Source organism: Podarcis filfolensis (genome assembly GCF_964270895.1).
Source record: "Podarcis filfolensis genome assembly, chromosome: 16".
In the NCBI taxonomy this organism is placed as follows: domain Eukaryota; kingdom Metazoa; phylum Chordata; class Lepidosauria; order Squamata; family Lacertidae; genus Podarcis; species Podarcis filfolensis.
In genome coordinates, this window is record NC_139620.1 from 37,173,647 (window position 1) to 37,200,796 (window position 27,150).

At 43.2% G+C, this 27,150-nt stretch overlaps 1 protein-coding gene across 5 annotated transcripts in view; it reads right to left on the reverse strand.

Moving 5' to 3' along the window:
- SETD1B (SET domain containing 1B, histone lysine methyltransferase) overlaps nucleotides 1–27,150 on the reverse strand; it is a 68,277-nt gene that overhangs the window by 19,115 nt on the left and 22,012 nt on the right. For all 5 annotated transcript variants that reach the window (XM_083589678.1, XM_083589677.1, XM_083589676.1 and 2 more), the window contains 6 exons: nucleotides 23,153–23,265; nucleotides 18,762–19,937; nucleotides 4,332–5,099; nucleotides 3,148–3,321; nucleotides 2,307–2,394; nucleotides 351–568 (listed from right to left, as the gene is read on the reverse strand). In XM_083589678.1, coding sequence (XP_083445804.1) covers nucleotides 351–568; nucleotides 2,307–2,394; nucleotides 3,148–3,321; nucleotides 4,332–5,099; nucleotides 18,762–19,937; nucleotides 23,153–23,265 — 2,537 coding nt within the window. The remainder of the gene's footprint in view (nucleotides 1–350; nucleotides 569–2,306; nucleotides 2,395–3,147; nucleotides 3,322–4,331; nucleotides 5,100–18,761; nucleotides 19,938–23,152; nucleotides 23,266–27,150) is intronic.

A 27,150-nucleotide genomic window follows, 5' to 3' on the forward strand; every position in this document is an offset into this window, starting at 1 on the left:
TCGCTGCGAGAAGCTAAGTTACAGGGAACCAGGCAGAGGGCCTTCCCGGTAGTGGCGCCCTCCCTGTGGAACGCCCTCCCACCAGATGTCAAAGAGAAAAATAACTACCAAGCTTTTAGAAGACATCTGAAGGCAGCCCTGTTTAGGAAAGCTTTTAATGTTTGATGCATTACTGTATTTTAATATTTTTTTGGAAGCTGCCCAGAGTGGCTGGAGAAGCCCAGCCAGATGGGCGGGGTATAAATAATAAATTATTATTATTATTATTACTACTACAAGAGGGAGGTGCTGGCTTTCACTCACACATACACAGCCAAGAGAAAAAAGCCCAGGTTGGTCGTGGGACCTACCTTGTCAGAAACGGATTTCATCACCCCTTCCCCTTCCTCTTCCTCCTGCTCGGCCTCCTTTTCAGAAGACGACTCCTCCTCCTTGCCTGAATCCTCCTCTTCTCCTTCACTGTCTAGTTCCAGCGGCCTTCCGGGTCTCCTCCTGAGGCCGACCACTTCGCCATCTTTCTTGGAGAGGTCTGAGGCTGCATCCGGCAGGTCTCGATCTCGTTCTGATTCTGGGAGTGTGAAAATGCATGAAAAAGTTGAAGCAGCAGCCAGCCATGACATTCCCAAAGTGACAAAAACGGGTTCCTGCCTTAGAAAACTGAAAGTAGGCGGGTTTTTAAAAAGTGTTTTCTTTCGCTTGCTCATTTGTTAAATAAATAGATTTTAAGAAGAAAGAAAATGCAGCTAAGGAAATGTGCTTGATACTTGTGTCACCTTGAAAATATGTTACGTGTTAGGAGAAACTACATACTTGGCGTTATTCTATCGCCCATGTATATAACACACCAGAGAAGTGGGAGTCATTATGATGGGCCCTGGGTTTAGGTGGGAAAGGAGCAGCTGAATGCCACATTGTACCCCACATCCGAGTTCTCTCTCTAGAAGAAAGAAGGCAACCATGGAAGGAGGCTTTGCTATCACTGCAGCAGTGTCCTCAAGTCTAGCATTTTGGCTTTTCTTAGGAGTCTTAGGGTCTTGGTTAAATCTCGTGAAGGTTAGTTATAGGAGGATAAAGGGACTCACTCCAAAGGCTTCACAGAAAAGGTGGTTTTTGAGGGATGGATCTGAAGGAAGAGAATGCCTGTGGCGGATGGAAACATTTGGTTCTTCTGTGCACATGGGATCTGCATCTCTGGACATGCACCCTATGCAAGGATTTATTTTTCAAGACACCATTTCTGACACATTAAGAAATAGGGGAAGAAATCTGCATCCCTCAGTAGCTGAATGTTTGGGAACCTCAGAGCTTTTAATCCAATACATTCAATATGATGAAATGTTTTCAGTGCATTAGTGGCACGATCCAGTCCATGCTAAAAATTAACCACTGATTACATTTAGGGACAAGTAAGCCTGCGCTTATTGCTGCCACCAAGGTCCATGGGACTGCAAAGCTTAACTTGGCTGGTTGCACCCTATGAGTTTAGCAAAGAGGTTGAGAGTGTGCCTTGCTTGTTAGCTGCAATCTGGCTTCCTTAAATCTTTCAAGAAGATGGTATGCAATCTAGGAAGAGTTTAAGTACACCAAAACTTTATCCCGGTCAATAGGGCTTAAATGCACAGCAAAGGAAGGAACTCCCAGTTTCTCTTCCTAGTTAGGTTACTGAACTCCAGTCAGGCTATGTCCTTCCAAAGCTGGCAAGAAATTGGTGCTTGAATACTGAACAACTGTGGGTGCTCAGAAAAAAACAAGAAAACAAAAACAAAAAACTGTGGGTGCTCAGATTAATGAAGTGCACTATGTCAAGATGACTACTACTTAATTAATTATATTAGTCATATAATTATTATAATAGTCATATAATTAATTATATGACTAATTAATTCATTATTATTATTATTATTAGCCTTCTCCAAGGAGCTCTGGGAGGGCAAAGCATTTAATGACAATTAACAAGAACTGTGGGGTGTGTGTCTTTCATTTCATACTGAAATAGCATTAAACCAGTTATAACACTGAACAGCTTGTTCTTTCCATGATACAAAAATATTTTTACCGTGATTTTAGACATTACTTTATGGAACAGTGCCCATCTTAACTGCAACACTGAACACGGAGTCTTATCTGTGTTACAGATTGGTCCCAAATATGACATTAAATTGCAAAAATTAGGACAAAGAGAATTTGGAACTCTTAGTTTTGCATAGAGTGTCCAGATTGAGAGACAAATCACCAGCGTGAAGATTAGAGGATTCAGCAGTGTGAAACCCTTACTGTGTTTTGGAGGAAAATATGGCTTCACAAACCTTCATCTTCATCATCTACTGAAGTAGAGGGACGGATTCTCTTCTGGTCTCCAGCTGAGGCAGCTTCAGGTGGCTCCTTTCTCTTCACCTGCAGAAAGGAAAGAATTAACCAATTTTGGGAGATGTACTTGTTTTTAGATTTACAAGTGCTCCCACTTCATAGCATACAAGAACCTTACTCCCCAACCCAAAAATGACTACATGGGAGTGCCTACGTTTGCTTTCCTTTTTATTTTTGTGAAAACATTTTGACTTCAGTTTGTAATTTAAAGGGCAACAGAACAATTAGACCAGTGGGAAAATCAAGAGGCACTGCCATTGAACCCAGTTCAATCATCTAAATACACAGAAGGGCAAACATGTCAATTAGGAAAGCTGGAATAAGACGGAAACCTTACAGTCTTATCACCTCTTTTATTAAATCTGTTAAAGGATTTCTGATGTATGATAAAATAAAGGTGATGTTCTTCTTTACAGATCTCCAACCACTTTCCATGTTTGCATACTTTCTCTAAACAACACTCTCCCCCCTAACTTTTCCCCATCCTTCAAGTCTTCCAGTGTGCTCTCTAAAACTCACATGGGGATAGAGGCAACTGTTAATCCTTCTGCACCACCATAAATCAGCCAGTAATAGCATTGGTGGTGGTGTGAAGAGCCAATACTGGGTTATTAATCATTTCTGTAAGGTTACAGAGCTAAAAGTACAGGCAGTTTATTGGGCAAAAAGTGTGCAACAGCTGAGACATTAAAACTGTGACTCAATTTTAACATTATTTACAGTACTATAGGAAAGCAGGGTTCATATTATGAATAACTAGATATTGAAGACTGCTCTTACCTTGAAAGATGGCAACCGGATGGCCCCGCGTAACCCAATGCCCAAGCCAATCCCCTCGTAACCCAGACCTTCTCCTTTGTTCCAGTTCTCCAGAAGACAAGATGTGATGCGGTCCTTTGGTTTTGGCTTCTCCTCATCTTTATGTTCTCCAGATTTTACTGGAGTAAGTGATGCCTATGCAAGACAAGGAGGATTGAAAAAGAGGACACTAATACACTGGTGCAGACGCTAAAAATTGGGTGCTTGAACAAAGCAGCAGCATCTACTCATACGAAAGCTCTAATTTCCCTGAACAAGTACAGACTTAAGGTGCTCAAATCCATCAATAGCACTTATGGAACATCTCTGCTTGACTTCCATTGGAAAAGTTCAGCCTGAACAAATTCTAGGGAGGAGGCAAACGTCAAAAACACCAGAAGGATGTGCCTACTTTCCCTACTGCAGAGTGTCCATCGATTACACTGCAAACTCTCCACCTTGCCTGGCAGAAAACAACCTTAATTTGGCATGATCCTTTTGTGGTGCAAAAAACATGTAGGTTTTCGCATGTAGGCTGTAGCCTAATATCCACTATGGGTTTTAGGAATTTGCGACAGTCAGACAGTGCTAAGTACACTTTTGCCATTTGTAAAGACATGGACATACTCTAAGCCAGGCACAGGCAAACTCGGCCCTCCAGATGTTTTGGGACTACAGCTCCCATCATCCCTAGCTAACAGGACCAGTGGGAATTGTAGTCTCAAAACATCTGGAGGGCCGAGATTGCCTATGCCTGCTCTAAGCCATGTCTGAAGTCACACAGCAATCACACACAAACATACACAGAGAGCTGCCTCAAATGGAGTCATGCATCTAGCTCCATACTGCCTACTCCAAACACAGCTGACTCTCTAGTCTAGGGTTTCAGATAAAAGACTTTCACCCCCCCTACACTAGAGATCCCTTTAAAACAACAACAATAACCTTGAGTTATAAGGAATCAGACCTGTGCTCTTATACATGCATGCATGCACTAAGCTTTATTATGACAGGTGTATGCCTTGCCATACACCTGTCATGTTACTTGTTTTATGTATGTCCAAGCCTGAACTGGGGGAAACACAGAAAGATGCAAAGAGGCAGGTGGAGCAAACCGTCTGTCATTGCAAAGCCATTGGAAAAGAGGGGTGAGATTTGATGGTTACCTTTGCCAGACGCTCTTTCTTGTCCCACCAGTCATCAAATGCCCTGAAGGCCACCACCTCCACCATCTTCCGGTTTAAATCCCTCTTCATTATTGCTTTAAGTTCCTTCACAATCACCAAGAGGACACCATCCACAGTGGCCTTATGCGGATCTTCCTTCTTGGGCTGGTAACCCGGAGGAGGAACCGAGGGGTCAAACTTGGGCAAAGGGGGCCACTGCTGTCCGCGGTTGATAGCTGCTCCCATGGAAAAGTGTCGGTAAGGAGGAAGGTTGACAAACTGCATCCGGTTCCCCATGAACGGGGGGTACTGGTAAGTGTTCTGCCCTTGCATCAAGCGGCTCAGCATTTGGGTTTGCATTTGAAAAGACATTGACATGCCTCCCCATTGGTTGCCCAAGACACTGATCATATCTACTTGCATGAGGGGAAACATCCCAGGATGGAAGGGAGGAAGTGGAGGCAAGATATGAGGGGGTGGAACCCCAGGAGGCGCTGGGAGGGGGGGAGGCGGGACAGTGACTGCGGGGTGAGTTGGGGGAGGCGGGGGAGGAAGAGGCGGAGGAGGGGGCATTGGGAAGACCGGCTGGGGTGGGGGTGGGGGAGGCAGGGGAGGAAAACCATGGGGAGGCATAGGAATTGAGGGAGCCATCACAGCTGAGTTGCCAACAGAAGTATTCACCACAATGTTTTTAGCACATTCTGTGCTTGGAGATTGGTTCATTTCATCATCGGAGATCTCCATGTCTTCCCCTGAAGACTGATGACACTGTGAGGAAGAGAGAAACATATTCTGCTTAGTCTAGGATTACAGTCCCATTAGCAAGACAAGTAAATAAAAATTGGGGAGGGGGAGTAACTTTATCTCCTCAAGTCATGTGCATCCAAGACAACTTAGTATTTTCTTGGGAGACATTCAGTTCCACAAAACATGTAAAATCACTTCCTATGAGGTGCTCAAACTGTCAGGGGTATTTGTATATTAAAACCTGAAGAACTTTACCACAAGGCCATCTTAATACTATTTGGACCTTTCCCCCTAACTATGAGCACCCCCAGTTCAAAATGTAGCACAAAAAGCAATCTAGAAATCTAATCTGGTTTTCATCAAGTATCTACTGATCAATTTACTACCACCAGAGGGCAGTTGCTTCCAAAAAGCAAAGTTTACAGAAAGAAATGTGCTCTTTACCAGCCTGTGGCTAAATGAAAAAGAACATGGATTTAAATCAGCAAAGGACAACATATAATCACAAGAAACTCTCCTGTAACCCTTACCTATTCTTGATTCTGCTTAGGAACAACTCAGGAGTCATAGGAAACTGAGAGAATATAAAACTGAATATGGAAAGAAGCCACACAGAGCTGTCAATGGAAGTTTCATCTTGGATGGAGAAGTCCCAAGATTTTGCCCAATTTTGCCCAAGGCTACCTAACAAGTTCAGGTTAAGAGATGCTCAGTTTGTCCCCCGCAAAAATGGAGAAACCACCCTTTGCTGTTTCTTGCAGCAGTAGTCTATCACAGTCATGGCCAGACTTGGCCCTCCAGATGTTTTGGGACTACAACTCCCATCCTTCCTAGCTAACAGGACCAGTGGTCAGGGATGATGGGAATTGTAGCCCCAAAAGATCTGGAGGGCCAAGTTTGGCCATGCCTGGTCTATCATGTCAGAGCAAAGTGCAATGAAGTTGGCATATCAGCTTGAAGATTAAAATGATAAAATAGCAGTAAGAGAGGAGAAAAGGCACATTTGCGAAAAAAAGGTGGGTTGTGGTGTTTGTTGCTCAGTTCAACAAGCCCTTTAGTGAACATGCTGCAAACACTACAAAATGGGCAAGCACATGACACGCAGAGCCCCACTGCCTCTCTTCCTTTTCATGGCAATGATAGTAGTGCCACCCCCTCCTTCTTGGCTTACTTTCTGCCACCAATTTAGCAGCAACAGTCTCTCTCACACATTTCAAGCGCTGAGTTCCTCTGCTTCCACCCTCCCTGCCTTGCTCTAGCAAGAGGAGGTGGAAAGTCTCTTGGTTGAACAGAAAACGGCAGGGCCACTAGTCATGGCTCTCAGTGCCAGGAGAGAGTGGGATGGTAGGACCCAAACCAATGGCTTTAAGTTACAGGAAAGGAGATCCCAACTCAACACCAGGAAGAACTTTGATAGGTAGAGCTCATCAACAGGAACAGACTCCCTCGGGAGGTGGTGGACTCTCCTTCCTCGGAGGTTTTAAAGCAGAGGTTGGGTGGCCACCTGTCATAGATGCTTCAGCATTCCTGAAATCCAGCAGGTTAGGCTAAATGACTGTCAGCATCCCTTCCAACTCTATGATTCTGTGAATATAGGGCCTGGAGCAATCATCCCTACTTGCCCCCTCCAGGGATGGCCCTGGGTGGGAAGAAAGGCTCCGTCCATCTCTGCTGGAAAGTGGAACTTGAGGATAACTTGAATATAGAAAAAGAAAAAGCCTGGATAACATGCACTGATACACAGAGTGTGGGTCAATAAACAGGCAAAAGGCACACCTTCCTGACTTATTTTACTTATGCTGTACTCTAGATTGGTTCATCTTTGCCTCTCTCCCTCCCTCACAAAAAGTTGTGTCTTTTTTTGGCAAGATCATAATGTATCAGGTGAAGCCCAGTGCAAAACTGCTGGCCTTGGTCTATGAGAATGCAACCCTCCCCATATAACACATGGCAGCCAAAGTCCACCCCAGCTCTGTGGGCAGCTCAGAGTACCTTGGGGCGTGGGAAGTGCACAGGAAATATTTTAACCAATATTTAAATATATGGGCATATTTGCCATTTGTATTCTGAAATAGGAAATAGGAATCACAGATGGGTTGAAGACAAGTTGGGTGAATTAAAAGCTACCACCAAAACCTTATGAACTTTATGCAGAGGCAACATTGCAAAAGCCCCTTGTGCCTCCAACAGCTTCATGGCTGGCAACTGACCTGCATGCATAGAGGCGACAAGTTTTGCAATCCAAAATTTATTTTAAGCAATACATTAGAAATATGATGGGGAAATGGAAGAGGAAACAGGAGTGGGGAAATATACCAAAAATCAGAAGAAAGCCAGCTGGAAGGAGGGGGCTGTCAATTAAGCAGAGTTCAATTAAAATAAAATTCAGAAGGATAAAAAGCTTGTTCAAGACAAGAGAAATCATGGAGAGTAAGAAAGAACAAATGCAGAAATAGGGTGTAGCCAGGGAGGAAGAAAAACAGGGTCTAGGCAGAGAGTGAATGTAGAAATAAAATGCTATGGCTTAGCTTTTTAAAATTGCTTTAACTGAAGAATAAACTTTCAGTTCATCGTCTTTTTAATGGATGTTACATTCAATGTGAGACACTAATGTTAATGACAGCATGAGGTTAGGGGAGAAGAGAGGTGGGGAAGAGAGAAGGGGGGATAGTAAATTTTTCATTATTTTACATAATGTGCCTAGTTTTGCCCCTGCAGAAAGGCCCCTGTAGTAGAGCATAACAGAGTGTTGGACTAGGACCTGGGAGACCAGGGTTCAAATCCCCACTCAGCCATAACTCACTGGGTGGCCTCTGGCCAGTCCCTGCCTCTCATCCTAACTTACCCCACAGGATTGTTGTGGGGATTAAATGAGGAGGGGGAGAACCATGTATACCACATTGAGCTCCTTGGGGAAAAGGTGGGCTATAAATGCAATCCATCAATCCTGGCCCACAGCCATCCAGTTAGCTTCAGTACAAGGTGGGAGGCCAGAATGCAGGCCTCCCTCAAAGTCCAACAAGTCTCTCTGCAACTTCTCCAAGCTGATGCCTTCCAGTTACACCACAGCTCCCACATCCCTGCCCACTGGGCCACACTGCCGGAGCCTCATGAGAGTTGTAGTTCCAAACATGTGGAGGGTGCCAGGTTGGGGAAGCCTGCATTACATTATCCAGATATCAAATATATTTTGGCATAGTACCAATTGGTGAATTATGGTGCTGGAGGAGACTCTTGAGAGTCCCATGGACTGCAAGAAGAACAAACCTATCCATTCTGAAGGAAATCAGCCCTGAGTGCTCACTGGAAGGACAGATCCTGAAGCTGAGGCTCCAATACTTTGGCCACATCATGAGAAGAGAAGACTCCCTGGAAAAGACCTGATGCTGGGAAAGATTGAGGGCATAAGGAGAAGGGGACGACAGAGGACGAGATTGTTGGACAGTGTTAAAGAAGCTACCAGCATGCGGGAGGCAGTGGAAGACAGGAGTGCCTGGCATGCTCTGGTCCATGGGGTCACGAAGAGTCGGACACAACTAAATGACTAAACAACAACAACCACCAATTGGAACCATGCAGCAAGAAAACAAAGAAGACCAGCAGCAACTTCCAGAGCAGATGTTGCATCAAATATCTGCTGTTTATTCTCCAGGAAGCAGCCAGACAGTGTGTCCTCTCCATCTAGGGTTGTTTTCACCAGTGCTCTGAAGCACACCGGCCCTCTTGAGCCAAAGCACATGGTTTGCAACTGCCACCTGCCATCTACCTACAGGGCTGGGCTGCTGCTGCTGCACCCCAATCCAAATGCTTGTTAAAATACAATACTACACCTTGCTGGAAGGAGAGAAAACTGAACAACAAAAGGCCTCGTTTACAGTGCTTTATTAAACTCTCACGAGAGGAAATTTAAACTGAGCTTTCCAGACGCAGAGGGGTGGAGGGAGATATTCCCCTGAAAACTGCAACACACTCCCAAGACTACTGGCTTGTAAAGAAATGCCACCGTGCTGGTGTTTGTGCCACACAATGTGGCAGGCTCAGGTGCAGCTTCCTAATTAGTTATCGCCTCTTACCAAGAGAAATTGGTAAAAGGGGCAAGTGAGAAAATGGGGCCGGTGGGGCGGGGAGCAGGGAGAGAATCAGTTGATCACAGCGGGGAACTTGCAGAGAGAGCAAAGCCACTCACCTCTCTCAAAAGAGGGAATTTCCAAGGGATGCAAAATGCCCCTTGTTCGTAAACAACAACTTTGTTTTGCACCAGAGGCTCAAGCAAGAGACAGACTTTTAAGACTCTGGTTTATGGTCCATGCCCTTCTTACACCTGTTGTTCTGGAGAGGAGATATCCACACTCCTGGGGATGACAAAGCCCTTCTTGAGGGATAAAGAAGAGGGAGGTACTCTAATTTTGGCCATGGGCCATCCTCCTTTGCTCTAACGTAACAGAATTAACTGGCACCTTGACAATGCTACGTGGATACCCAGGGACTGCACATAAAGACCAGAGAGCACGAATGGGGCATTCAGAGCAGCTAACCAAAGGAAATGCAAAAGCACCAGAATTGCCTTGCTGGGGCAGACCTTTTTTAACAAAGATGGCTCTGTCACATTCCTGCCCACCCCCTCCAGGGAAGGAAGGCAACCCCCCCCCAGCTGCTTGTCTCTCAGCAACTGGTCTTCAGAGGTACTCAGCACCTCTGTTGGTTTGCTCTTCCTCAAATCCGTTTTTGATTTTTAAAAACTTTCTAGGGGTTGCAACATTTCTTTTTAAGAAACTGAGACAAAGCATACACAGACCCTCCCATTGATTCTGAAAGGGATCCAACAGGCTCCAAGTCAAAAGGGCAGAATTTTAAAATGAGCCGTCTCATTTGCAGAACAACTTCCACCAGACATAGGCTTGCCATTCATCAGGAAAATTCCCAACACGTTCTGGTTTTCAGGTGTAAAAATGGGGGGGGCGGGGAATGTGGCAAAATGTCATGGAAAACCTGGGTGTATGGCAACGAACAATTCTGGTGGTTTCCTTGAAAAAGCTCAGCAACTTTGTGGGTGTCAGGAAAAGCAGGCAGCATTTCATTAAGTTCTGGAAAAGGATAGCAAGAAGACCAGCAATGAAGGCTTGCACATTTGCAAGATGATTTGCGACTCAGATTGTGAAGTCTGCAACACCACGATAACAAGACACTTAGGATGAAACCCCTTCAGACGAAGAAGTATCTCAAATTCTCAACCACATTAGCCTCTCAGCATTGCTGCTCTATTGAGCCATGAGAGCTGGGCAATAGCTGCGCTTCTCTGCAAAAAACTGCCATGCCATTAACATAGGATGGGGCAAGGCAATATTTAGCATTTGGTCTCCTGCTACCCCATGTTTTCCTAATTTGGAACCGGGTGACTGGAACAGAGGAAGCCTGCAACTTTAATACCATATCCCTGTTCAGATGCTGGAGGAGTGGAGCCTTGGTAATATTTGCCCCCGCTAAAAAAATCCCCACCACAATGATAATAATAATAACTATTCCTTCTTTGTTGCTACATTTTAAGCCATGGGTACTCAAGTGAAAAGAACACTCCGCTTCACATACTCTGGTTTCTCTGCAGATCGTATAAAAGAACACTCCGCTTAGCCATAAAACCAGTTCCCTCTTACTAGGTTTGCAAAAAATCCAAACAGACTTTAGGTTTGGAACCTATTCTGTGTTACAAGGCGCAGACTCAGGATGATGTCATAATAAAAACAAGTATGCTCCTAAACATGTACAGAGGGTGGTTCCCTCACTACCACATTGTAGCCCATCATGCAGCAGATATAAGGATGTCAAGGTCAGAGGATGCAGTTTCCAATGAGGTGTGAGCCACGGTGGTGTCAGACCTTCTCTTGTTAGAAACTGAGCCCCCACACCCAGCAAAATAAGATTCCTTGACACTTCTACATGGAAGCAAGTTTTATTGATTTCAATGGAACTTGTACTCCAGGGGTGACCTTGAGATCACATTCAAAAGCTCTGCTATCTGGATTCATAATAATCTGGGCTGAAAGTAGATGAATAGGATGGTCAATGTGTTTGTGACAAATTAATTTCTCAACATATGCTTAATATTATTTATAAAATGAATACATACATCCAAAACAACTAATTTAACCAAATGAACAAAAAAACCACAGCAAGAACAATTCCAGGGATCACTACCCTCAAGCTTACTTAGAATATTTTTTTTTAGAAAAGGCAGAAATGATATGTAGCCAACACTGCTGCTTTCTAAGAAGGTACGGTAAGAAGACTTTGTGTAATATGCAAACTTTGAAAGCCTCAAAGTCTAATCTGGCACCTGAGAGTGAAAGAGGTACTCTTGCCTACAACCACAACTGGTTTTCTACACTTTCTACAGTTAATATGATAGAAGAGAGCCATCCTCCTGCCAGCTTCATTGCTGAGCAAGTTCTTCCCACTTTCCAATCCTGTAGAAGCATGAACAAGCACTGCATGATCAAACCTACAGGCAGACTGTTTTCAGATAGCTGTAGACTACAATCCCATACACAGTTAAAATGAGAGCAAGTTCCACTGCATTCAATTGGTCTTACTTCTGAGTAGACATGTCTAGGACTTTGCTCCTGATTCTAAGTCCCAGGTAGAGATCTATCATTTAATAGCCAAAAGCTGCATAATGTCTCACATGGATTTTTATCAGTGTGGCATGCAATTTGTCAAATTTAGGAAAGTGCATAAGAAATTAGATGAAAGAGGAAAGGCATTTGGCTATGCAAATCTCTCAATCTCACATGGCCTCTTACAATGGGTGAACAGCTCTAATCTGTCCAATGGGAGATCCACTGAGGATGAAGCTGAACATGACTCTAAATTGTAGCAGAGCAGTGAAGGATCAGCGTGTTGCAATTACTATTGTGGCAGATGTAGCCTTGGAAGGCCAGGTTCAAATCTATCTTCACACATTAATTGGACATCCTTGGCCAAGTCAACGGGACAGAGGCACACCTCACACGAGGGACCCATTTCAGGGCTCAGAGTGGCCCCCAGCTGGACAGAAAGCCTGTGGATTAGGTCTTGACCATTCTGGCTGACCTTGCAGTTATTTGGGCTGTCTTTATATTACCACACTGATGAATTACTTGCTGCCTGAGAGTAATCCACCAGGGACTGTGGGCAAGCAGTGTCCAGGGTGAGATCCAGAAGTGGGTACAGCCAGAGCCTGCAGGCCAATGGTCCATTTATTGCAAAATAGCAGCTGAATCATTTAATTTTATGACAATACCTCCTTGCTGAATCCTAAGGTGTTATAGGCTGCTACATTTTAAGCCAGGGAGAGGAATATTTGACCCCGCCCTTGATGTTGCTGGAGTACAGCCACTGGCCATGCTGCATGGGGCTGAAGGAGGACCACAGATTGTTCTAAGCAATAGTCAGAGGGAACATAGAACTAATAAAGATAACTGTACGGTCTGGGTGCATTCGTATGGGAAGCGCTTGTCCTTAATGTATTGGAGCCTGAAGCTGCATAAAGCTCAAACTTGGAGCGAAGCCTGGAAACCCAATGGTAACCAATCCAGTCTAGCCAGCATTAGTATTATAGGCTCAAGCTGTCTTGCCCAAGTGAGCAAACAGGCTACTGAATTCTGCACCAGTTGCAGTTTCTGAACAGTCTCAACCTAGAGGTTACCAGAGCATAGACAACAGAAGCTAGACAATCCCCCTTCAGATAGAACCACAGCTGGACCACCAGCCAAAACTGATGAAAGGCACTCTGAGCCACAGAGGCCTCCAGGGACTGTCATGAATCCAAATGTACCCCAAATGTGCACATATGTTACCTCATGAGAAGTGCAACCCCATTCAGAACAGGGAAGCATCCACTAATAGTGCCTCAAGTCTTATCTGGATTAAGCTTCAGTTTATTGGCATACTGATGACTCCAAATCTACAGAAGATCCCAGCCAGTTTTATGCTGATGTTAAACACTGCGGAGTATAAAAGTGAAACCCTACAACGATGTCTCCACAAGGCTGAACAACTTCCCTCCACCAACTTTCATGGTCACTCCAGAAGGACACCCTGGTATCGAAAGGAGTCAAGAGATCAAGGAGAACAGGGTCACACTCCCCATCTCTCTCCTAATCACCAAATTCTTGTATGTTCTTGCCTTGCTCCCTCTTGCTAATAGAATGGACGTAAGACAACCCACTGCCTGAAGCCAATCCTGTAAAATTTTCACTGGGGGAGGGGTGGGCAAGAATCCCACTGTGGAAATTAAGTTTGTATGAGAAGGGCACTTCAAAAAGCACACATGAAGCTTTAATAGATAAAGATAGTCTATGCAGAAAGAGGAATCTATTACCAAAGAACTGAAACAACCGATTTCAGAGCAGAATTGCAGCAGCTGTTAAACAGCATGTAATGACACAACACTAAACAACAGGAGGCAAAGAGAGAATATCACATGCATTTGGAACTGCAAAGGGATAACAGGGAGGCAGAACACAGAGGGAGCTTCATCCAATATAGCGACACCAATTCCTTCCAATAATAGATGCAACTTAATGGGGAGCACTTCCAAGTACATCAAAATGTGTGAAGCAAGTTCACTGGCTATATGGCAGACTTTTCCCATAGACTGTGGCAACGTCCATCCACACAAATATATGCCAATAATAATTTTAAGCAAAGTGAGAGATATAAGTGGATGAAAGAATGCATACGAACCTGCAAATTGAATTAGTATAATGTTTGAAAGGAAGAGCAGGAATAAAAATGGTGATATGGAATTCAACCTGATTTGTTAACTGCTACAGAACCAGGAATTGTATTTAACCGGTAAGGCAGGAGGGCACCTGTACTGAATATGTACAACAGTTAAGATGCTGACAGAGAAAAAATGGACCTTGCAACAAAATGTTGCAGTGCCACATGTTCCTGCTCCACTAAGCCAGCCATGCTCTTCAACACGATATGCCATTCCATTCTCCCTGTTTTCTTGCCACAACAAACTGTTCTGAGGCCACCGAGCAGGCTCAGCCCTAACTTTTAGGGTCCACCCCCTGCAAAAAAATCTGTTGTATTTCTGCACACCTTGTGATCCCCCAAATTTGCCGATTCATCATTCTTGTGTGTGACTAGTGCTATTTTGGCTACATAAGTAACGGCACCCACGGTCTGAATATAAATAGAGGGCATTACTGCACACAACAAAGGTCTGCTATTCTTTATATCAATCGTTATAATACCAATCATTTTGCATTATTTTTGTTTATCTGAACCCTGTTTTTCCAAAACTATTTATTTCATACAATTATATATTCCTTTATTGTTAAAAAAAATCATTGTTTTAAAAAAGAATAAAACAATAAAAACTGCACAAACAGTTAAAAACAGCTATCTGAAACATTCAAATAATAATTAAAATCCATTATAAGCAACTCCAATAAAAAGTACATTGGCTCCTGCAGACAAGAGGCGGGGCTATGGAGCTAGCAAGTAGCATCCATGGGTGGGAAAACTCTGGCAGTTCACAGCTAAAGAAACCAACAGGAGCTCAAACGGCTTTGACATTGACTGATCCAGGAGGTGGTGTACTGAACTCTCACCACGCTGCCTGCCACTTGGTTTAGACCAAAAGGGCTCCCACACTTTGGGGCATTTGTCTCTGGTCTACTGAACCTGGGAGACAGGACCACACCAGTCCAGCATAAGGGCTGGCCACCCATATCCTATCATATTAATTTCCTAATTCCTTGCAAAAATAACCATCACTGCCAAAATTCAAAGCAAGGTAATATTCCAGGAGAGTTTCTGAAGTACAGATCTCATGCAGTTCACAGAGCAACTAGTACCAAGCACTACCATGTAAAAACAGACAAACAAGGAAGGAGTCACCTCTGATGGAATCATGACTTTTTTTTAAAGGGTCATACCCACTTTTATGATCTGCTCAACAGATCATGCCACATACTTTAGCCAGCTTCCTTCCTGGAGACAACAAGAACTGGGCAATTCTTTGGGCAAACCAAACTGTGTTGGAGCAGGTCATCCAGGACAGCACATGGGGAAACCTGAGGATATTGAGCCCCTGCCATAAGGGAGCCTAGAATAACCTCCTATGTAATGGTTACCATTTTAAACAGAATCAGTAAGCTGTAATAGTGCAGAATGGATCATTTATTGTCCAGCCTAGCATTTTAGGGTTATTTAGTTAATCATTCCTTTCAGAATGGTTATTTCTCCTAATGTGCATATTCAAGATGGCTTAACACAGCTTAGTTCTATCTCAATATGTGACCACATAGCTCTACATAAAAAGGACAGTTACAATGGACTCCACAAGTGGCAATTTTAACACATTTGCCATTGTGACTGGATTTACTAACACAGAATAAAACATGCTCCCACTTTCATGTATTCCCACTTTTCCTTCGTCGTTGGTTCCTTTGTTGTTGTGACCTCCTCCTTTGGCAATCCTCACAGAACTCTAGCCCAATGGTTACCATTAATTTGATTTGAACTGATGTTATAATGAAATGATTTTAGAATGTTGTATTATTTTACTGTTGTTAGCCGCTCTGAGCCCGGCTTCGGCTGGGGAGGGCGGGATATAAATAAAATTTTATTATTATTTTCCTACATACTGAATCTCTGTGCTTCCTTAGACACAGATGCTCCCTCTCTTAATCTTAGTTACCACAGCATCCATTTGACCAAAAGACACTTGTGGCCTGATCCAGTGCACGTTTATTCAGAGGCAAGTCTCAATGAGTTTGATTGAACTTACTGCCAGGTAAGTATGTACTGGACTGGAGCCTCCAGTGATGCCATTTCAGGGATCAATAGCAGGAATTTTGAGATGCATACAAAGAAAGGATCATAAAGAAAGTCCACTACATTGTCTACTTCCAGAGCTGACTGTAGAGCCTCTTTGCCTTCTTGGGAGCCAGGTTAGAATCCAACTCTTAAAAAAATAAACCAGGTGGTCAGTTGTAGAAAAGCCCCCTGACCTTCGAGCACAACAGTCTGCTTAACTGCTGTAACATTCAGGGCCAACCCAGGGCATTTTGACACCTGAAGCGAACCACAAAATGGTACCCTGCTCCCCACCAGGGAAGAAGGGGTGAATGAAAATCTACATCAAGAAGAAGGAGGGAAATAAGTATCTGCATTGGGATATGCTGCCCCTGTGGATTCTGCTGCCTGAGGCAGTCACCTCACCTTGCCTCATGTGTGGGCTGGCCCTGGAAACAATACATAGCTTATGGAAAGTGTGTGTGTGTGAGAGAGAGAGAGAGAGGAGGGGGGGAGAGAGAGAGAGAGAGAGAGAGAGAGAGATATTGGTGTGGAATAGGCCACTGGCCCTAGATACGGTAAGTATATATTCTGATCACCTGTTGGCAGCAAATCTCATTGAGTGGTCCAAAGAATGACACCCTCTCTGCCTGTCAGACAGAGCAACCTCAGCCTCTTGTTGCAAGGATAAACGAAATTAATAATAGAATGCAGGCACTGAGAAGAAAACCTGGTAACTTTGATTTATCTTCCCACCCTTCGCTCCAGGGAGGTCTTGGAGGCAGCACACAGGAAGGTGCCTTACACCAAATCACACAACTGGTCCATTTTGCTTAATATTGCCCAAACCATCAGGCAAGGGACATTCCCAGTCTGATCTGCAGATACCAGGGATTGAACCTGGGACCTTCTGCGTGCACAGCAAATGCCTGGCCATTGGGCTACAGCCCCTCACCATTCAGAATATGCCTGTGAATGCCAGTTGTTGGGGGAACATGAGCAGAAGAGTTCCTATCTGGCTGGCCACTGTGAACTGGGATGCAGGACTAGAAGGGTCATTGGCCCAATCCGGCTGCAGGATGCTTCTTGTGGCAATGTTCCTGTTCAGAAACAAAGCTCTGAAAAGGCATGGGATGGGTCCTACATAGGAAAGAGTATTACAGTACCCCACCCTGGGGTTGCTATGCAATGAAGAGTGGGGATATAGCTTCAACAAGACAATAAAAATTGCACCCCAATGCTGTTACTTCATTTTAGAATAACATATCCTAGACGTCACAGCCAACACTCTCACAGCTACCGAAACAGCTATCCACAGAAAAACTGCAGCATACATTTCCTCTTTTATGTGAATTATGAAGAAGACAATGCAGATTGTGGAATCTCCTTTTAAAAAACAGGAGAAATAAATCTCCTTTTGGATGGAAAGGTGGAGACACTGAAAGTGCCTACTCTCTTTCCTGCCCAGACGTCCTTTATCCCTGCTTCCCTCCTCTTGCTGAGGAATTCTCTGAAAGCCTGGCTATGAACAACAGCCTCACAATAGGTTGAAACATGAGCCTCTGCTTTCCCAGCCTCTTCATAGGCTAAAGCTTGGCACTCCTCTCCATCTCATTTGCAAGCTGGAAAAGCAACAGCTCACATTTCTACAGGGGTAATACATCATTATTTCAGATTCAGTCCCACCAGAAAGGGGAGGGGAGATGACAACAACAAAAAGCAAACTATTAAGCTGGAATCTGCAATCACTTAAAAAGGGAGAGCTCACTAACTGTTTTTATTTCACTTTTTATATGATTTTGCATTCTTGTGTTACATAGACAGCATCATTTTCAAGACAACCTTCATTACAAGCTGGCAAATTTGGAACTATACTTGACAATCTGATAACAAAGTTCAAGAAAACACTATGAGTGTTCTTTTAACTCATGTGCAACTGTACTCATTCTATGTGCCTATTTTATAGTTTTGTTTGTCATCTTTTAATTTTTATCTGTTATAATTGTTCTCGGTTTTATACACATTTTAAAATGAATTTTTAAAAAGGCCAATTGTTTATATTTAATTATGGAGCAGGAAAGGTCATAAGCCCCTGTAGAATGACTGAGAGACTCAAGGAGAAGGCACAAACAGCAACATGTTTGAAAAGATACTGCAGTGAGGAAGAGTGCATTTCATGAGATCCAACTCTGAAGCAGATGCACAACTGAATCCTATGCATGACAGCTTGGGAGGAAACTACTTTAATATCGCACAAAGTTAGCAGATAACAGACAATATTACAACTCCAGGGAGCCTAAAAACATTTACAACTTGACAGACCAAATGCTGGTTGAAATAAGGTGGTGGCTTCCAAGTGACAATAGCACAACCTGGCTAAAAATTGTTTCCCATGGGAGGTTTAACAGCAGCATGGAAAAGAGACAGCAGCAGGTCCCTTCTTGTCCCAGCAGTCAACCCAGCTGATGTGGAGAGGGAATTTTCATCACAAGGCCTCGGATCATGCACCACACCTTCTCTGGAATACTCCTAACCAATTCCAATACAAAGGAATCACATCCATGCAGGGCTAAGTCTCCCATCTTACAAATTAAGCACATCTTGTTTTATAAGTTAAACACTTTATAGCACATGGGTGTTCACCACAGATGCACACAGGCAACTCCTGGCCACCGTGCACTTCAGCAGGACATGCATAAGTCTGCCCAGCCCCTGCGCAGTGTGGAAAATGGCACACACGTGCCCATCGTGCACAAGTGGGTCAGAGCCTGTACGCATACTACACACAATTCTCGGGCTGAGAATTGGAGGTTGCACCTGTTTAAAATCAGAAATGCAAAGCTCTCCACACTGCTTACACATATGTAAGTAAGGCTTATCTGAACCACTTACCTCTTCCATTTTTTCTGGAGTTGGACTATCGTTATCAGGCAACATTTCTTTAGGTTCAGAGGACTCTGTTTTGGAAGTCCTACTCAGCTGGTCAAGGGGAGTCAGGCTAGCATCGGGCATTCCTTTCGAATTCTGAGAGAGAGAAGTTATTCCAAGTATTGGCTCCTCATCGTCAGAATCCGGCAATGGTGTTGGACTAATGTCCTCCAAGCCTGTGCTGGAAGGACGGGAGGAAGGGGTTTGTGCTCTGTAGTTGGGCTGAGAGTTGGAACCAAATGTTGCAATTGGAGAAAGCTGGGAGGAGGAGGAGGAGATGGGGCTACCTTCCATTCTAATCTCATTGTCCGAGTCATGCTCATTGAGAAAATATAGCTTTGTTCTCTGCTCTTTTAAGAGCATCTCAATTCTTGAGTCCAAACTGTTGTGCTGAATTTCAGATTCTGTGGTTGGGGTGCCTGGGGTCTCGCTCCTTTCTGGAGTCTGTGTGAAGGGTACCACAGGTGGTTCATTGAGACTGTTGGGCTCAGGTGGGGCTGGGGGCTCCTCAGGTTTGTCCTTCACAGGAACAAAGTCAACAGTGGCAGCGGCGCTACTTTCAGCTGCCATCTCCGTTGGTGTTGGTGGCGGCCGACGGTACTCAGCATCCCTAGAAGTTTGGGGAAACTGTGGCTCTTCAGGCTGGGGAAACGTTGTGGGTGCCTGGTATGGGGAGAAAGCAGACTTGAAAGTCGAAGAACCTGTGTGGCTCAAAGGAGGAGTGTGGGAAAATTGCACAGCCTCTTGAGAGTGGGATTTGAATGCACTGAACTGATGTTCTGACCCTCGGAAAACACCAGCTGAATTATGAACATAATGGTGGCCTGGGCGTCTGTTATAAGCATCTGTAAATTTTGTTTCATGTCTTCTGGGTTTATACCCAGAGTCCTGACTAAAGTGGTACGCAGGTGTTGTCTGACGACTAGAGTACGCAGAATCTTGGGAAAATGGAGTCCCCAGGCGTGGGGTAAGAGGGGTTCCTTGGGACTGAGGAGTGAATTGGCTGTAAGAGTTTGGGGTATCTTGCCGACAACTGGAAAAGGCGGTATCATGGGAAAATGGGGTACCACTGTTTGGGGTAGCTGATGATCCCACAGAAGAAGCACTGTTGTCTTTTAATTGTTTCAGAGTTTCAGCCAGCTGCAAAAAAGGAAAACAAAAATATGCATACATTTCTGAAGTTCCATTGGAAACATGAGCAGGGGGCCTAGCAATGCACACATCCAAGGAACACTTAAGGAGCCACTTGACAAGCATACATATAAACACTGCTGCTGAAAGATGATCAAGAGTGGCAGGCATCAGTTACTAGCCCTACACTGGACAAAGGTTCCTGAAACTATCCTTTCATCTAATCTACCAGTTGTTATTTTCTAACCTCTAGTGCATGTTTGTGTGGGGTGGGGTGGGGTTAATGAAATGTACCATCTATAAGAGAATTTGGCTGAGTTGTAAAAAAAGCAAAAACAAACCCAGAATCTTTGAACAAAAACATACCGGGGCAGCTGGAATTTTTCCAGCTATTGATTTTTTAAGAACCACATGCACAACCAACTGATCACTGTCAATTAATAGTTACTTTGAAGTCCTCTTCAATTATTGTAAATAGACCATTTCCAAGTTCTGAAGTTCACAGAAAAATAAAATGAAAGGTTCGAGAACTATGACGACAGTAAACCTAATACATATTCGACCAGAAAGTATATGTAAAAAATAAATGACTGTATCCCCATCTTTCATGAACGGCCATGGAATTGATCTTGAAGCTAACATGGCAACAGTAAATCCCTAACCAATAAGATCAAACACTAAAAAGGAATCAGGACATCAAGTAACCGTGGGACTCAGCAGAAAGGACTTGACATTGTTAGCCCACTGTTATTCTCAGATGAAGAAACAAATGCCTATGATTAGACCATCTGCTTAAGTGGTTGTTGCAAGCGGTTGATGGCGAGAACTCCCTGCAATCCCTGTGTAAATAAACCCAGTGTGTGGTGGCTGATGCAGATAAATCTGAGGGGGAGTAAAGAAAAATGAACACTAGCGACTGATAAGGGAAGAACACAAAGTGAGGGAGTGTGGCATGGCTGAAAGATCAGCTGCCCACAATATAAACAGCGACAGGCTGGCACATGGCTGGCTGATCGGCATCACAGGGCACCTGCCAAGGCTCACAGTGCAGCCTCCAGCTGCCTTCCCCTTCCTGCTGCGTGGACAGGGCTCAAAGAATGCAAGCAGGCAGTGGTGCCAGGGTCAAGAAGGGTGTCCCAACCCCTAGCAGCCCATTCAGAAAACCTTCCAAGTCATAATTTGTAGGATCAGGAATGAGCACTGTGCCCAACACACTCCTCCTGTACCCTCACAGGTAGGGCTTAATTTTGGTACCACTTGATTTAATAATGCCAGGATTTGTCATTATGTCCAAACCAAAAACAACCAGTATTAAAGCACTGTTGACAATCCTGTAGTTTGGAGGGCTCACTCAAGTTTGTGGGTTTGGATGTAATGGTGAACAATGGACAAAGTAATGAATTATGATCCCTACACGAGAGAAAGGGGAAAGGAATATTGATCAGAGGATTGTCTGAATGCAGCCTTTAATTTGTGACATTACTCAGGACTGTAGAAGAAATGCAATTCCCATGTCAATAAACAAACAAACGTGAACATTCCCTAAGTTCACTTGATGGATTTCAATGAAAGGCAGAACCTTGCTCAACAGAGGGAGCTCAGTGCCACGAGCTGTAGGTCTATTTTGGTGCAATCATTACAGTTTTCTTATTCAAACATCCAAAAGAAATGTTAAGGGAAACAAAAGTGATAATGAAAATGAAGAAACCAAAAGCAAGCAGATTTCTTTTATTTTACATTTGCCTGATAAAAATAAAGGTTATGAAATTTAAGTATTCAGAATAAATAGACTGAGCAAATGACAGAAAATGTTAGCAGAGAATTTGGGCAAAATACACTTTACTGAACTAGGAAGTAGGTTCCTAAATAAAAGTAACTAGAAATGAATGGATATTTCAAGGTACTCGTCATATGCCTCAACAGAAAATGTTTAAATACTTAGAAAGGGCACAGTGCTACAAACATTTACGAGGGAGCACATCCCACAAAACTTACTTGAATTTACACCTGCATCAGCTTGCTTGACTGCACTGAATGGGGCTTTCCGGTACCGCAAAATAGTCTACGCAAGCAGGCCAGACAAGCAGCCACATGGATTAAATTCAAACTCAGCCACTTTTGCACCTAGAACTCCCCGTGTCACAAAATCATATTCTGTTTGTTCCATTAGTAGAGATTTTTTTGGAACATGACAGAAATTACTCAACAAGAAGTTTTAGCATTTCATGCATTCTGTCTTTGTTGGCATTCTGTGCCAAAAACTGAATCCGCAGCATAAAATTTCAATTATTAACTACTACTTAAATATCATTGAGAAATTTTTCCCCTCCTCCACACAAACAACTTGATCTTAAGGGAGCAAAATAGGACACTGGGAAGGAGGCAGCCTTTACAGCTGGTTCCTACACACCTATTTCAAGTCTCATGAGCTCAAATGCCCAACAACAGAAAGAAGCCAGAACATGATCTCTAGTTTTATTATTTCTTTCTTAAATTTTATATAGCACCTTTCTGCCAATGCACCTAAGGTGGTTTACAATTTTAAACTACTAAAACACAGTCCAACTGGAGCAGACCTCGATATTGTCTCTGCGTGCCTCCCACCCTCGCTGCTTCCTTCCCACAGGGGAAGGTTGTGGACTCTCCTTCCTTGGAGGATTTTAAGCAGAAGGTGGATGGACATGATTCCTGGATAGCAGGGGGTTGGACTAGATGACCCTTGGGGTCCCTTCCAACTCTACAGTTCTATGAAGGTTAAATGTAAAGCTTACAAATTTGATAATCAAAATGATTATTACTTGGGTCATTGTTCATATCTTATTTTTCATTTCCTGTTACATTAACTCATCTGACTCAAAATATTTTAATAAAACATGAAGTCCTAATAAGGACAAACAGGAAGCAATCCAGCCTGCCGATCTCCATACATAGCACCTACACACAACTGTCATGTCCAGAATCAGACTCCAGCTTGGAACAGTTCCATGGATCTAGTAAAAGGTCTAGCGGTATCTGGAACTTCACAAGGACTTGCCCTCCATTCAAGAGTCCCCTGAAAAGGAAGGCTGGAGATGACAGATGTCTGGACAGGAATGTCAAGAATGAATTTCTTGAGGAGACGGACAACAGCAGGCAAACTACCATTTGTTGTAAATGAATATCATCTCAGAATTCCCCAACAGACACAGTGCGTGCCATTAAATCGCAAGTAAGCGAAAAGGTACCTGCGCAGTTTCATTCACGGTGGGCGATACGTCCGGCTCATTCTCCACAGGTAGAGTCTGAGGGGTGTAGAGTCCATTCACAAGAAGTTGATAGAAATGCATGCGTTTTTCACCTGGACAAACAGTAACAACTTTATTAAAAAGAACACACCACAATTCCATCTAGAATCCACATTTTACCAAGTCTCTCTGCAAACCAAGCCTGAACAGGCGCCAGTTCTGACTCTCTTGAAATATTCAGTATCAGCTTGTTAGGCCAAGTGAAGCAAAAAATGCCTCTTTGTGGTACACAAAAGCACAAGAGTGCTTCATTGATTGAGTTTTATCTTGGAGCAGACTTGGAACAATGTCCTTTTCTCGTTCTATCCTCACAACAACCCTGCCAGGTAGAGTGAATAGCCCAAGGTGATCCGGTGAATTTCATGGCTGAGCATGAATTTGAACCTGGGTCTCCCCAGTCCTAGCCTTAAGTCTCTAATCACTACACCACTCTGGCTCCCTACTTCCAAAGGCAGATGACCCAATTCCAGATCGCCTGCTTCAAGGGAGGGGAGGGGTAACAGAACACAAAGTAGTAAAGGAAAAAGGTTGGACAAGACAAAGTTGCCCCCTCTTTTATTGCCATGTTGGTACATTTTATCAAGGAGAGCATGTGTGTTCAACTCAGGACTGCTTCTTCACAGAACTAGCCTCCCTCTCCTCAACATGCTCTCAAGGGAGGAGAAATAGTTTAACAGCTGTAGGGATAAAACTATTTTATAGCAAAAATGTGTCTGCATTCAATGGTAAAATGTGATAAATCTTCAAACTCTGCAAGCCCAGCTCACTAGAAATTGAACTTCAAATCAGTTTTTCTATAAAAGGCACATTGTATGTGATCAGTAAAAATGTTTTAATATTTGTCTTTTTTAAAAAAGGCACCTGCTTCCCCTGACAGTGCCAACTAAGTACATACGTATGTATTTTGATGAGCTTATTGATGGTTTTGCTGTTCATCTATAAATTCAGTTGTTCATTTTATGTTGTCCTCTTCCCTTGTAGCAGTGTTGACAAAAGATATATCTTTATTTATTTATTAAAATGAAGTCTGCAATCCTATGCCCACTAACCTGGGAACAAGCCCTGCTGAAATCAGCATGACTTACTTCTGCATAAAGAACACAAAGTCAGTCTGCACAGCTAAACAGCTAGCCTTGTTGTGCAGCCAGCAAACTATTGCCAGAATTTTAGGGTCCAAGACACTAGCAGCTCAAACCCAGGGTCTGCTGTGCCAAGAGAAAACAGAGCAGGAACCAGTTCCTTCTTCAAAGTTATGGTGTTATACAGACAATAACTCAACCCAGTACAACCGGAACAATGCCATTCAAGCAGCAGAGCTGTGCTGGGGATGAGGGTACACACACCATAACTAGGCCCAGTTCTATTCATGTCAGCAAGAAATAAAACTGTCAATATTGAAGTGCATTTATTCAAATTTATGGTGTAGCCACACTTGGGAGTATTGTGGACAGTTCTCTTTGCCACTTCTCAAAAAGAATACTTGTAGAGCTGGGAAAAGGTGCAGGAAAGGGCAGCGACAATTATTTATTACTTATTTATTTCACAATACTTATCTAACACTTGACTGTAATAAAACTTCAACGCGGCTTACAATAATGATCAAGAGGACAGAGCACCTTCGCTATGAGGAAAGATTACAAGAGTTGAGGCTTCTTAGTTTAGAAAAAAGGTGTGTAAAAGTAGGACACGATAAAGGTTTATAAGAGAGTTAAGTTTTTGTCCCTCTCTCATACTTCTAGAACCCAATGGGATCATCAAATGAAGCTGAATGGTGGGAGAGTCATGGCAGACAATAAGAAGTACTTCTTCCCAAAATGCATAACTGAACTGTGGAATTCATTTCCACATAATGTGGTGATGTCCATCAACTTAAGACAGCTTTAAAAATGGATCAGACAAATTGATGGAGGATAAGGCTGTCCACGTCATGATAAGGCTGTCCACGTCTTACCTCCAGGGTCAGAATCAGCATACCTCTGAATCCCAGCCACTCAGGAACAACAGTGCAAGAAGGCTACTGCCACCATGCTCTGCCTGGGAGCCTCGAAGGCACCTGGCTGGACACAGCGGCACTAGGGGGCCTCAGATGTGAGTTAACAGGGTGGTTTGTATGCATCCACTGGTGCGTTGTTGCAGTAATAAAACAGGAGCATCCAGTGCCCCAGGGTGCAAGTGCTGAACAAGCTAGTAGTAAAGCAGCCCCCTGCAGGCACCCAGTGGTTTGCAGTGTAAGAACCTGTTAGTAACCTCTGTTTTGGAGGTTTTGCTGTATTCTTTTAGCCTTTACTGCAAATCACCCAGAGAACTTCGTTTATTGGTTGGTACAGACGTGCAGTAAATAAACTTATTTATATTGCATGTAAGTGCTCCATGGGCTTCACATACATTATCTTAGTTATCCTTTGGCCAGCATTCTTATCCCCATCTTGCAGCTACAAGGACTGAGGCTTGGGGAGAGGGTGGGGTAGGTGTCTGCATGATTGAATTAATTTAAGTGGAGATTTCCTTGTTTGTTGCTTGGTCCCTCCGCCTACACTAGCTCCTAACACAGTTAAATTATTTGATCCTGTGTTTTAGTTGTAATTGGTAATTACTACCCCAGTTACAAAAACTAAGGTACAACACAAGAGAGTCCTTATCTCACACAAAAAGCAGCAGCAGCAGCAAGCAGCAGCAGCAGCAGAGCTCTTAGACCAAGGTCTAAATTTCACCTCACATGACTCACTTAAAGCTACAGAGCTTTATTCTAAGGCCTGTGAACAGAATTTATGTTCTCTAGGATTTAGTCTTCTGAGTTCATCAAATCACAGTTAAAATAGTTGTTTAGATGCCATGTACTCCCTTTAACATCAGGTTTTCTTTTTAAAAAAGGACCTTTATAAAAGAGTTGGCTAGAGTGGGCCAAACAGCTGTTCATCTATACCTCTGCTTTTTTATATCTAGTATTACATGTAAACAATGATAGTCTGGAAACTAGTTAAGTCACAAATAGTGGAAATGTCAGAAATCGAGAAGGATGTGATCATAAGGATTTCAAAGGCTAGCACTGGAAGCTTACAGAAAACTTGTTAAAAATACATTTAAAAATCAACACAGGTTTTAACACAGCTGCAGCTCAAACTATAAAGCAGTTACGTTAAATTTTCCTGATTCTCAACTTGGCTGTAAGCCTGACTGAGTTCAGTCAAATATATTTCTAATAAAATTTAGGATTATACCACTTTACAAATAGTTAAGCTGTGGTTCTCATGCCCTGATATGGTAGTAACTCAGAATAAATGTTGATAAAGGACTGGATTATAACTGACCTGTTCTAACAATTTTTTCTTATCATTTTATTAATAACTTTATCTAACATGCATAGATGAATCCTCATTTCACAATATGAGAAACCATGCAGAGGAACATTTAACTGCAGCTGGAGATTCAGCAGTGCACTAACTAAAAAAACAAGATGTAGTCAAATGTGTTTTGGAGTTCAGAACACATGCAGTTTTAAAATTTTAGCATAAGCACTTTTAAAGATAAGGGACTAGAAAGTATCCCATTGTGCATAACACGTTAATTATTCATACTTTCCAAAATGTTCCTTTAAAGGGTTAAAATAGTTTTAGGTTTTTTTTATAATTAAGCTGCAAAACTGAAAGGTGTCTTATGGCAGAGGTGGGGAACAAATTAGCACTTATATGCTAAAAGTAACATGCTGGTCATATATGCTTCACTGCTTTAGCAAAAAAGAAAAATACAGCAAAAAAAAGACAAAAAAAATTAAATGTTGAAGCAAACCTAACCATGCCTTCTTAGAAGTCAGTTGTGCTGAATTCAGTGGGACTTACTCCCAGGTAACTGGGGTTAGGACTGCAGCCTCAGTATGGTTTGAGGAACTTATAAATAAAACCTAAGTTCCTAGCTACACTGCTTCTGTCTGAAGGTATTAG